Source organism: Gorilla gorilla, chromosome 22 (assembly GCF_029281585.2).
Source record: "Gorilla gorilla gorilla isolate KB3781 chromosome 22, NHGRI_mGorGor1-v2.1_pri, whole genome shotgun sequence".
NCBI lineage: Eukaryota > Metazoa > Chordata > Mammalia > Primates > Hominidae > Gorilla > Gorilla gorilla.
In genome coordinates this window covers 41,905,689-41,919,378 of record NC_073246.2, presented here as the reverse complement: position 1 = coordinate 41,919,378, position 13,690 = coordinate 41,905,689, and the positions used below count along the sequence as shown (strand labels likewise).

General features: G+C 45.3%; 1 protein-coding gene across 1 annotated transcript in view; it reads left to right on the top strand.

The window, feature by feature from the left end:
• DSCAM (DS cell adhesion molecule) overlaps window positions 1-10,593 on the top strand; it is an 836,416-nt gene extending 825,823 nt beyond the window's left edge. The window contains exon 33 of the mRNA XM_063702725.1: window positions 9,621-10,593. Within this exon, the coding sequence (XP_063558795.1) occupies window positions 9,621-9,973 (353 nt within the window). The 3' untranslated portion in view covers window positions 9,974-10,593. The remainder of the gene's footprint in view (window positions 1-9,620) is intronic.
• The last annotated feature ends 3,097 nt before the right edge of the window (window positions 10,594-13,690 follow it).

Genomic DNA, 13,690 nt, shown 5'->3' with positions numbered 1-13,690 from the left:
CATCACACTCTGGGGACTGTGGTGGGGTGGGGGGAGGGGGGAGGGATAGCATTGGGAGATATACCTAATGCTAGATGACGAGTTAATGGGTGCAGCACACCAGCATGGCACATGTATACGTATGTAACTAACCTGCACAATGTGCACATGTACCCTAAAACTTAAAATAATAAAAGAAAAAAAAAGAAAAGAAAATACTGCTAAAATACATTCAACTCAATACTTTTGGTAAATATTACTTGTTGTTAAAAAAAGGTTAGATATAAGAAAAAAAAAAAGAATGTATTGTGCCTCATTCATTTGACTAAAGGCAAGAGCACCGAGGCTCAAAAGGGTCACAAAACTACCTGGAGGCAGAAACAGAGGCAGAGACAGGATTTCAACACCAAGCCCTGCACTCTGTAACTACTGCTCTTTCCACTGGAATCAGCTCCCACCTCAGCGGGTGCCAATGGAGAAAGACCTGGGGGTTTTGCCTTCTGAGTAGAGTTCCATTGCACCATCTCTTATTTTCTTCCATGAAGAACTGAGTTCGTAACTCCTTGTGGACTAGTGTTCTGAGGCTGAGGGGTACAACTGCTTATCCTGGTTGAATTCAATGCTTTGTAAGTAGAATTAAAGTGAAATAAGAAACACTTGGCATTATGAATTCTGATCATCTAAAACAGAGTTTCTCAACAGCAGCACCGTTAGTATTTGAAGCCAGATCATTCTTCGTGGCAGGGGCTATTCTGAGCATTGGATGATGTTGAGCAGCACCCCTGGCCTCTGACCAATAGGTAGCAATAGTTGTCACCCTCCCCTGTGTTATGACAACCAAAATGTCTCCAGACTTTGCTACATGTCCCCTGGGGACAAAACCACCCTCAGTGGAGAGCCTCTGATCTAGTGTTCAGATATTTTCCCCTAGTGTGGTGCCTGGGAGATAGCAAGAACCATTGTTTGATGATGGATTAATGGAATGCACATCCATTTTCTGAATTGCTTCATTCTTGTTATTTCAGTATTGATTTTGCCATCCTTCTTCCAAGAACTGAAATACATTCAAACTTTGCGTGTGTCTGAATAGATTGAGAAAATTCATGAAGTTTTGCTTTCCTAGGTTTCAGCTAAAAGGAGGCAGGTTTAGTTCAGCAGTTTTCACACAGTCAGGCCAACCATGGCTCTAATGCACCGTTAGTGGATGGGGACAAGCTCTGAGTGTGAATCTGCTGATGGATGTGGGGCCTGCAGAAGGAATCTGTACATTTCAGGACCAGAGGCAAGGAGGAGCTTGTGATACTAGTATGCAAAGTGGTTAGAGAAAGAGAGAGAAATCAATGCTGACTTATTTAATCAGAACTTTTGGAGACATTAATGGCACTGAAGGTCCCCAGAGGGCAGCAACAGAAGGATGAGAAATGAAGCATGATGTCAAATAAGAAAGCATAATGCTGCAATAATGGGTAAATCGTCTCATCCTCAAGGCGGAAGTCAAAGCAGCTGCCTGGGTTCCCTCCAGAAAGGCAGTGATGGGTGCAGCCTGCGATCTGCACTGGGTTTTGGTGAGGCTGATGAGAAAAGAATGAGAAATGGGTGCCCCAGTGATGGATGGGCCAGTGGTCAGTGTATGGTGCACACATCTTTAAAGCTCCACAAGGGCCGTTCATTGTGGGTAGTACACATTTATTCTCATGGTACTCACCTTTCTGGAGCCCTCTTCCTCCACTGCTCCTTACCACTGTCCCAGTTGGTTACCATGTTCCCCTTTTCCCTTCTCTATTTGTGACTCTGTCTCTAATTTTTATCTGTCTACCGACCTGCGTAGCTATGTTTCTTTTTTGTCTTTTTTTTTTTTTTTTTTGAGACTGTATCTCACTCTATCGCCCAGGCTAGAGTGCTACGTTTCTTTCTTTCTGCCTCCCTGTGTGTGTTTCCATCTCTCTGATCCCCCTCTCTCTCTCTGTGTATCTCTTCCCCTCTCTCTCATCCATCCTCCCTCACACCCCCCCCCCCAGCCTTATTCATCTCAGCCTCCCCTGACCCTGGTATGTTCCTGCATCTCAGTCCCTGAACTCAGTTTCCCTTCTCTGTGCTTGGCCATCTCCACCTTCTCCATCCCTCACCCTCACTTAGGGTCTCTGACAGGAAGGGCATTGGCCTCAGGGCAGAGCACAGTGGGTTCATGGTGTGCAAATCCACCATTACAGCCCAAAGAAGTCAGCAGGGCGACCCTGTCCCAAAGGCCCAGGCAGGACTCTGCGAGCCTTTGTGTTCATGCTGGAGCTGGGCTGGAGACACTAACTGGGTTTAGCTCACTGGGAAGGAACCGGCAGTGCGGGCAGGTAGGTGAGCAGGGCAGAAGGAGGGCATGGAAGTGAGTTCAAGCTCAGTTCCTCCTGCCGTCAGACCATGAGCTGGATCCTCCTGCCAGCACTAGTCCTTTCCTTCTCCAAGCCTCAACTTCCCCTTTCAGTATGCTGCTCTTCCAGTTAGATTTTCCCTCCCATATCTCTCTCCTCTCTCTCTCTGTCTCGCACACACACACACCACACTTTTCTTGATGTGTATGCCCTGCTTGCTGTCTTATTGCACTCAGCTACCTCTTTGTCCCTCCCCTGCTTCATGTTTTTACCCCTTTTCTATGCCTTTGATTTCGTGGATAAAAGTTTTAGCACAAGGGAAACAAAACAAGGAAAAGGAAGGAAGGAAAGAAGGAAGGAAGTTAGTTTTCGTGTTACCTGAGACTGGGTAATTTATAAAGAAGAAGAGATTTAATGGACTCACAGTTCCATGTGGCTGGGGAAGCCTCACAATCATGGCGGAAGGTGACAGCCACATCTTATATGGTGGTAGGCAAGAGAAAAATGAGAGCCAAGTGAAAGGGGCAACCCCTTATAAAGCCATCAGACCTTGTGAGACTCATCCACTACCATGAGAACAGTATGGGGGAAACCACCGCCATGATTCAATTACTTCCCACTGGGTCCCTCCTACAACACATGGGAATTATGGGAGCTACAAATCAAGAAGAGATTTGGGTGGGGACACAGCCAAACTATATTAGAAGGAAAATAAAGGAAAGAATGGAGGGAGGGAGAGAAAGAGATAAAGAGAAAGGAGGAAGGGAAAGAAGGAGGGAGAAGGGGAAGGGGGGAAATGTGGAGAAAGGTTGAGGGAAGCAAAGCAGAGGAAGTGACACCATAGAGTATGGAAATCATTACCAAAAATATAAGTGAATTTTGTCATAGCTGGTTTTACTGAAACAAGTACTAAGACTGGGCATTTGCCTTTGCCAGTGTTTATGGCAATGATAGATTTACACACAGGGATACCGAGGGCATTTGCACCCAGTGGAGGTGAGTACCCATGACATGGTGACCCAATATGGTGACCCTGGAGTTCAAAGCACAAAGGATCCTTGGACTTCTTCTGGATCCCTGCTACTTTTCACTGCATGGGAGAACTGGAGAGGGTCCTGAATGATAAGCTGTGGGGCAGGTGAGCTGGGGAGTACCGGACACACCCAAGAAGGCCCTGCTCCCTGTGGAAACAGATTCCTTAATCCAGGGAAAGCTTTCATATGCATTATCTAAGTTACTCTTCACCACAGCCCTCTATGCTAGATTCTGCTATTACTCCCATTTTATGGATAAGGAAACTGAGCCCAGATCTAGACCTGTCAGATAAATGCAGGCAATGTTATCCTGGCCTCTATTCCTCATCACCACAATTAAAGCCAACGGCTGGTTTCTCCCATGTGACACAGGCAGATGGCAGGCAGGGCACTGGGGAATGCTGTGCCAATGTCCCCATGGTCACCACAGTCTCACACATCATGTGTCTCTTTCTGGATCAATAACTGCATGAGTTGTCTTGCTATGTGTAGGCATCTTAAGCACATAGGAGGACAATTAGAGAATCCAGGTCCTCAGAGGCTTTGTTGATGAGCACATGGGCTGGGGTTTTAAAGAACATAAGTGCCTGTAATAACAGAGCTTAGCGCTGACTACTCTGGTGCTCTCTTCTCTGTAAGTGCATTAATTATTGAGAGAACTCATTTGCAGCACGCACACAGTTGAAAGGGCTACTTTGGACGCTAATCAGAAAATACACATTGTTGAAGGGAGCTAATTAGAGAATCACACAACTTTGTAGAGCTTTGCCTGAAAAACTGGATCAATCAGAGATATTGGATATTCAGAGATACTTGTCAGACCTGCAATAAACAAATACATGTAGGCATTGCATGTAAAGATGTAACACTGAGCTGTTTCCATTAGGAAGGATTTTTATTTCTCATCTGTCCATTTCAGTGACTAGAGCCCTCTTGATAACTACATCTGAAGTGGGAGCCCCTGCAGGCAGAATGCAGATATTATGAGTCCTATCTTTTGATTTCAAACACGTTTCTTCCTTCCAATCTAAGACCTGAGCATTCTGCAGTCCAGCCGGGACCACAATGCTATTACTTTGTGGAGGTTTAATAAGCCCTGTGCATTCAATGGGGAGTCACTAAAATAGAGATTTATCCCCAAATCTGTTGCAACACATTACAAATATGTCAAGTGTTCGTGATTGAGTCGGGTCTCAGAAAGAGCATGAGGCATTCTTGACCTATATTTTTAAAGAACCCTGGAGGTAAATGTCTGTCCCATTTCCTCGAATATACAAACAACATGATAAAAATAATATTGAATAAAAATAATTAAAATAATAAAATTAACAATTTGTTTATCAGATTCTTAGGAATAAAGACATAATCACTTTCAGGAGATTGAATGTATAAAACTACAAATTGCAAGATTGGTCAATTAAGGTGTATTGATTCACATACAAAAGGATGTTCACATTACAAAAGAATTATTCAATTTATTTCTTAATGACAGCTCTGTTAATGCTTTCATCACTTTTTTTTGCAAATAATCCCTGGTTAGAGAAGACTGAAGAATAACTACCATAAACGAACATTAGTAATTTTCAATGCCATCAAGTTTCATAAAGTTTTAAAAACTCAAATTATTTCATCTTTCAGGAACAAAGCTATTCTATATGGCAAGAGATTCCTGAACCCTCCACATTAGTGTCTACAATGGGTAGGCCTCATACCATTATATTTTTCTAAGCCAAAGTTCAGATGCATCAAGTTACCAAAACCCTTTTTACAAGAATGCCAAATTATGTAATTCCTTCCTATAAGAATGTTATGGGCCAGGCGCGGTGGCTCACGCCTGTAATCCCAGCACTTTGGGAGGCTGAGGCGGGTGGATCACCCGAGGTCAGGAATATGAGACCAGCCTGACCAACATGGAGAAACCCTGTCTCTACTAAAAATATAAAAATTAGCCAGGTGTGGTGGTGCATGCCTGTAATCCCAGCTACTCAGGAGGCTGAGGGGGGAGAATCACTTGAACCGGGAGGTGGAGGTTGTGGCGAACCGAGTTGCACTCCAGCCTGGGCAACAAGAGCAAAACTCCATCTCAAAAAAAAAAAAAAAAGTTATGGTTCATTTATTGCCTAGGTATTTATTACTGAGCTTCCCTTGGATCCAGTTGACAGTAGGAAGCCAACGTTGAATTAGAATGCCTTTAATTTCAGTGAGCCCAGTCCAGTGTCGCTGGGGTCATTTAGTGAATTACATGCTGCCATTCCCAGTGAAATCATATAATTACTCATCATCACTTAATAGAATAAAGACATCCTGAAAAAGCTAAATGGAATTTTGAATCATAAATCCCAAGTGATGCAACAATGTAATAACACAATGACAAAGAAATCATTTGGTGCGTTTCCCAAAAATAAGGTCATTGCTCCTGTTGTTCGCGGAAAAAAATTTTCAAGACGGGTAATAACATTTTGAAAATTTGTATGCTCATTTAAATTGTATAAAATGCAGTTTTAGGGCTTGACTTGGCCATATTTATTTTTAGTTCTCTTATACTCTTTTTTTTTTTTTGAGATGGAGTTTCATCCTTGTTGCCCAGGCTAGAGTGCAATGGTGCAGCAACCTCCAATGCGCAGGTTCAAAAGATTCTCCTGCCTCAGCCTCCTGAGTAGCTGGGATTACAGGCGTGTACCACCACGTCCAGCTGATTTTTCTATTTTCAGTAGAGACGGGGTTTCCCCATTTTGGCCTGGCTGGTCTCGAACACCTGACCTCAGGTGATCCATTGCCTAGGCCTCCCAAAGTGGGCGGGGATTACAGGCCAGTTCTCTTATACTCTTGAATAGTCCTTTCCTTCTGTTATGCTGGTTGTTCTTTTTCTGTGAGTAAACTTGAAGGTGTTTCCTAAGGTTCAGGCTTTAAACACTGTCTAAACACATATCACTTTCATTGCCCAACTAGCAGGGCAGCTGGCTATTGGCTCAGGTCGTCTCAGATCCCCTCAGCCTGCACCTTCAGGGCCTATGTGTCCAAAGGGGCTGGATGAGGAAGGCTCAATTAATTATTGTTAGCATACAGTAAAATAAGGAAAGCAGGGAATATTTTGAAGCAAAAGAAACAAGAATGTTCAGTTACTTTAGACTCAGAAAACGAGCAGTGAGTCATCCTAGAGCTACGTTTCTATGATAAAAATACCTACTAGATATCTTGTCTTGAATGTCCCCAGCTGCATCAAACTCAGCAGGTCTGAAACTAAACCCTTCGTCTTTTGTCATCAAAGTACGATCTTTCCCCTATACACCCTTTCACAGTTAGTGATTTCACTGTCCACACAGTTTCCTGAGCTTAGAGCCTGGGAAGGAGTCACCCCTAACCCCTTCTCCTCTGTCACCACTCCCACTTGGCATTGACTCTGAAGCCACCTTCCTTGGGCCCGCTTCATATCTCACAATTCAATTCCCTCTCTTACATCCCACAGCTGCTCCTGAGCTCAGACCATCATCATATCTCTCTCCCTGCACATCCTTTTCCCTGGGCCCTCGCTCCAGGACCACATACCACCAGCCCATTCTCTAGACAGAGTTTTGCACCTGGTATGTCATGAGTTATAGGTGTGCCAAGATGGTGAGTCCTTCAGACCACAAGGTGGCCAGAAACAGCTCCCTGGGTTCATCCCAGTGTACTGCACAAATACCCCTTGTCTGCCTGTTCCTCAAAGAGAGAAAAGTGGGAAGCACTGAGCTGGATAATGCACACTGTCTGTACCAAAACAGCAGAAACTCAGACCCAGCGTCATTCCAGCTCAAGTCAGGCAGTGTTGGTTGCAAAGTGGACCTGGTGGCTGGGCCCTAATTGTGCTCATGCTTTGCAAGGAGGTGATGGGATATATTAAAGCCTTCAAACAGGGCCCTGAAGATGGGAATGAGAAGGAGTCAAGGCCAGGTGGCTCATGCCTGTAATCCCAGTGCTTTGAGAAGCTGAGGCAGGAGCATCACTTGAGTTCAAGAGTTTGAGACCAGCCTGGGAAACCAAGCAAGACCCTGTGTCTCCAGAATATTTTAAGAATAATAATAATTAGCCAGGCATGGTGGTATGTAACTGTAGCCCTAGCTACTCTGGAGGCTGAGGTGGAAGGTTTGCTTGAGCCCAGGAGTTTCAGGCTACAGTGAGCCATGAATGCACCATTGCACTCTAGCCTGGGCAACAGAGCAAGACTCTATCTCTTCTTGTTTAAAAAAAAAAAAAAGAGTCAAGAGATATTTTCCCAGTAGAATTAACCTGGAGAGAAAGGTGTCAGTGAAACCTCTGAGGTTTCAAGGATGGAAGGATGGTGATAATGTTACACAAGATGGAGCACACAGGAGAGAAGCAGTATTTGGGATTGGGAGGGGATGGGGTTGGCCTTCATTAACTGAATTGGTAGACTGTGGCCTTCAGAATTCCAGATGGACACTCGTGTGGAAATGCCTAGCAAAGCACCTGAAATTCACATCTAGGGCTCAGGAGAAAGAGCAAAATGGAAAAGATAGATGGGAATGCTATTTATAAAGCAATGAGGAAAGCAACCAAGCCTTCCGAGAGAGGCCTGAGAGCAGGCCACTGAACACTCCGTATTTAGAGGAAAGACAGAGAAAAGGATCCAGTCAAGGAAAGTGAGAAGGGGTGGCCAGAAATGTAGGCAGAGATCTGGAAGACCACAGTGCCCTGGCAGCTGAAAGGGCCAACAACAAAAATATCAACAGCATCAAATGCTATAGTAATGCAGGTAGGAAGAGGACCAAGAGGAAACCAGAGAATTTGGCAATGAGAGGTCAGGGTGACCTTTCAGTAGCTGATGGTGAGAGAAGCTGTGTCAGTTCAGGTTTTTGAGAAGCGCCTATCAAGACAGATTAGACACACAAGGAATTTATTGGGGAAATTCTTGTGAAGAAGGAAGCAGGAGGTGGCAAGGGGAGTCTGAAGACCATAACAGAGGTCCGACACCTGTGAGAGGAGAAGGCGAAGGAGGGATTGGTTGGAGGCACGTCAGGCTGCGGTGCACCTCTGAGAAGGCTGCAGTGAGGCTGATGGGGCATCCCTGAGCAAAGGATGCCTGTTAGGGAGATCCTGCACTGGGCGGGGACAGCCATGAGAAAAGCCCTGTCATGCTTGTCATTGGCTTGCAGCATCCCAGAGAACACATGCCTCCCTTCCTGCAGCAGATGCTCTTGGTTTTGTTGTTTTGGTTTGGGTTTTTTGTTTGTTTGTTTTGTTTTGTTTGAGTCTTGCTCTGTCACCCAGGCTGGAGTGCAGTGGCATAATCTCAGCTTACTGCAACCTCCTCCTCCCGGGTTCAAGCGATTCTCCTGCCTCAGTGTCCCCAGTACTGGGACTACAGGCGCCCACTATCATGCCTGGCTAGTTTTTGTATTTTTAGTAGAGAGGGGGTTTCGCCATGTTGGCCTGGCTGGTCTTGAACTCCTGACTTCAGGTGATCCTTCCGCCTCGGCCTCCCGAAGTTCTAGGATTACAGGCATGAGGCACACCATGCCCAGCCAGCAGATGCTCTTGAAGGAGACCTGAGGTTATGTTTACGTGGCACCACAGAAGCCAGAGTGACCATAAGCAGGAAGCAGAAACACTAGAACTCTGGTCTAAGCTGCTGTCATCTCTATACACAGCATGGCTGAAACAGAAGAGCCACGCAGAAGTTAGCAGGTAGGCAGGGCCTGGTAAGAAGGCCATAAGCTGTGGCGCTTTCACCCAAAGCCATCATAAAGACCCATAACTAAGTGGCTGGCCAAGGTCACAAGGTTTCATAGAATTGCCAAGACGAGAGCCAGCTGTCCATCTTCGCTTGGCGTCCCTGGCTCTCTCCTCAAACCCTGTGCTCTCCCTGTACTTCCAATCACATGCGGGGTTTGGTCTATCACCGTTCGTACCCAGTGGACACTGATGCCTTCGATGTATGTTTTTCTTTCAACGATGGTGTGTTGAAGGATTCTGTTACCTCCATTCCTCCATTTCTGTACAAGTAAGTTAATACAAGTAAGTAAGTACTGTAGGAAAATGAGCTCCTCCCGCGCCCAGGGAGGAGGTAGGAGGACGATTCCACCTGTCTTTGTGGTGAGCGCTGAAGGAGGATCTTGAGAAAGGCACCTGTGTGCAGCGGCATTCTCATCTCTAAACCCCGCATGGCTTCCCGTGTGCACACAGGACATTCTGCCCATGTTTACCAAATGAAGACACCAACTAACTACCCTGTCTTTCCTTCTAGGTGACCTCATACATTTGCCTCCATACCTTAGAATGGACTTTTTGTTAAACCGAGGTGGTCCAGGCACCAGCAGGGACCTGAGCTTAGGACAAGCATGCTTGGAACCTCAGAAAAGCCGGACCCTGAAGCGCCCCACGGTCCTGGAGCCCATCCCGATGGAAGCCGCCTCCTCCGCCTCCTCCACGAGAGAAGGACAGTCGTGGCAGCCGGGGGCCGTGGCCACATTACCTCAGCGGGAGGGAGCAGAACTGGGACAGGCAGCTAAAATGAGCAGCTCCCAAGAATCACTGCTCGACTCCCGGGGCCATTTGAAAGGAAACAATCCTTACGCAAAATCTTACACCCTGGTATAACAGACAGCATGACTGGACAGCGGTTGTAAATACAATTCAAACAATTCAATCAAAGCTACCTTTTTTTTACGGAATTCCAATATTTATAATTAAAGAAAATTGCCAAAATATATTAAAAAAAAAAAAGAGAAAATACTGAAACCACAGACAGTGCAAAGACTCTCCTGCTTTTTTTCTGTCTGAGTGTGAGCTCCATCCGCCTGGGCATCTGATTTTTTGGGAAAGAAGTCCAGTTTTATGATCTTCACAGGCTATTGCATTTTTACTGATTTTCTACAAAAGTGCATGGGGGGATTAATTAAACCTTCTGACTGGAAGTTCTATCACACAAGAGGCAAGAAAGAAAACAGGGTGGGTGGGAAATCAGCCTATTTGTGAATTTAAAAGGAACACCGATTTGCGGGCAGGGGAAAACTTCAGTCACGTTTGCACACCTTTCTTTCCCATTAGAAACCGGGTTCTCAATTTGGTCTTCTTTTGTTGTTAATTAGGATGAGTGCCGTCAGTGAAGGGGTGGGGGGAATCAATTTGGTTTTCTCTTTTGTTTCTTTTTTAATTTAATGAGACACTCTTTGCATTTTGTCTAAGCGAAATAAAAAAGAAAAGGTTGTCTGCCTTTATTTCCATGTCTGCTTCTCTCGTCTTCTACCAGTGGCCTGGTCCTCCTTCCCATTGACACTTCTGTTTGGAAACACCAGGCCTGAACCCAGAGCCCAATTCAATAAACCAGAGTTGATACTAACACCCTGAACTCCTCAGGAATCTCCAGGAAGCACAAAGAAGGTGCAGCTCCTGCTCTCAAGCTGGAGAGGACAAAATACAGGCTGGTCTCCACCGCAACCAGAGGCCAGCCCAAGTATTCGAAGCCCCTCGCAAGGCTCTGCCCCTTGCCTGCCCATGGCCAGAGTTCAACTGACTGTGGCCTAGGGGCCAAATCCAGCCTCCTGCTGTGTTTTAAATAAAGTTTTATTGAAACAAGGCCACATGCACTATTTGCTATTGTCTATGGCTGCTTTCATGTAGAGCTGAATAGTTGCAGCAGGGATGGTATAGCCCATGAAGCCTAAAATATTTATTACCTGGCCCATTACAGGAAACATTTGCCAGACCCTTGCTCTGGAGTCTGAAATGTAGCCCCAGCTTACGTGACAAGGGGCAAGATCGTGCGTCTTACCCTCCATGACTTTTCCTATCTCCACTATGCCTGGTATGCAAATTTGTGATAGACCATCTTAATAAACATTGCCTCAATCCTCTGTAACCAGAGGAAAGTGATGTTCCTCTAAAATCTAAGTTTTTACTTTCCTTTCCCTCACTTTATCTCCCATGTGGCTCATCCTAAGAGAGAATTTACTCATAAATAGTCGGAACTGCATTCTTTATCCCACAACCCTCACGGGGTTTGCTTTTGAAAGAGGATGTAATCCTCCCCTGGCTGCAACACTCCATTCCAGGCTCACTTCCATAAAATGGAAAGATAACCAGGTCTTCGTGTCAGAGATTTGGCATTAACCAGAAAACATGATCAAATATCCATGGCTGCTCAGTCTCCCAGGCTGAAGATTCTCTACAGGCTTCCATTAAGGCCACCAACATAGACTGGTGCCAGTTATTACCATCTTGGGAACATATTCGGAAATGTCTTTCCTTTCCTCCCTCCCTCCTCCTTTCCCATCCTTTCTTCGTTCTATTTATTTTCCAGACAGGCCCATTTGTCTGCTTAGATTCAGTGACACAGAATAGGTCCAGGACCGTGTCAAGACCACCTGCTGGTGCTAGTGTTAGATGACTCCAGGAATGTGAGGTGTGCATCCATGGTTTCAGAATGTAATCCGTGTTGACGTGTACTGTTTGCATACTCTCAGACTGTTTTTTTTTTATGCAAAAGAAATGCTACTTTCTGGGGGAAAAAATTAAAAGTCCATCTATCTTTCATCAACCTAAAACTTCTATATCCCCCAAACCTAGAAGTTTACCTTTTTAACATTTTTCTCTCAACCTGTACAAAAATAAAAAAAATTCTACATTATGTCTGCCTCTAGAATGGATTGCTTTCAAGACTTCTGCCTTAAAAATACTCATTAAAATCAGTTTAACACACAAACGATTGTCTCAAAAGATCACCTCCTTCCAGTTCAGATAGGGGTCTATTATTACTGTCTTCCAGGGGCTGCAGATTAAAGGGTAGTGTATACTAAAATGACTGTTATTGACAGTAATAATAATTAATCTTCCTCTAGACCTCTACCTGTCTGATTTGTTTTGTGGAAGTCATCGTATTAGCCCAAATCTGCACACAGATTATTCTATGTTGGAATGGTGAAACTCAAATAAATTCTCTATCCTCTGGTCAATATCTATAGGGTACATGGACGACAATAGCTGTTGAATCAGTGGACTGGGTTTCCTCGTCAGCATCCATCTGGCTGGCAGCCTGGAAAATGCCCACCCTCCTGGACTAAGCAAGGCCTTCTCTTAATACCCAGCCAGTAAGCCTTGCAGGACTCAGCACTCACAATGTCTCCAGGAGCCTGGTTTTCCATGCCATTCACGTCTGCCTGATGCCTGCTATCTTGCATCCACGTCCACCATGTCTACCCATGAAGAGAAGAAGGTGGAACAGTTGAGATGGGAAAAGATGGACCAGTGCCATGACATGAAGCTGGTCACCAGCTACACCGGATAAGCTTTTATTCCACCCATCATCTTTGGGCCCTTGCTGCAGAGACCCTTGATACTATCTTACGACACAGAAAACACACTGTTGCTTAAATTGCTCTTTACACAAGCAGGAGATCACCACTCAGTAGAGGTCCCTCTGGTCTGGTGTCAGGATCCCTGAACCACTCATATGCCAAAAGTTTTATGCAACTTTTAAGGACATGGCTGAGGCCTTCTAGAGAAGCTCTGAAACTCTATGAATCAATTTCCAGCAATGACACACAGCCTTCTAAAACTGGGATAAGACTGGGAACCAAAGGACTAGTGTGTTACAGACCACTTACCCACCAAAGGTTCAAAGGAAACTAACAGTTTGTCCATAAAAGTCCTCTTTTAACTTTCTAAAGAACGTTGTAGAGAGTATCTCAGCTCTCTGAGGAGCACCTGGAAAGACTAAATATCCTCAGTTTAATATCCAGGGCACCCGAGGCCCATGTTGCTTCTCCACCCATTATTCCAAAGTGGTCCATGAGAGGCAGCAGAGTGTGGCTGCAGTGAAGGAAAGATTTTCTGCAGGTCTTGGAAACCAAGCTGTTGTAATCCCTAACAAGAGTTTAAGCCAGGAAGGAATCTTCAGGCCTGCGTAAAAGCTGTGTCTGTTTGCTGTGGGATGTTTGTTTGCTTGAGGAGGAGACTTGTGATGGCAGGGTCACTGAGTAGCCTGAAGAATATGTGGCAGTGACAAGCCAGAGCTACAGCAGGGTCAGATGGCAACTGCGGACAGGATCCTCGCTGATCTCCTCACCCCCTGGCAAGCAGGGACTGAAGACTGGATGGTCCTGATGCTAACTTGGGTCACCTGAGTGCCATCAAGCATGGGAGTCAGTGTACCTGTGGGGAGACCATCCCCCATGGGTCAGTGCATTTGTGCATGTCTCTTGAGCAGAGGCTTTGATGGTTTCTGTTCTGTGCTGTTTTTTCAAGGATGCTTGCATAGCAGATAGATAGCCTTGGAAGATAGAGATAGTGTCTCCTTGCTGGGCAGAAGGCAGATTT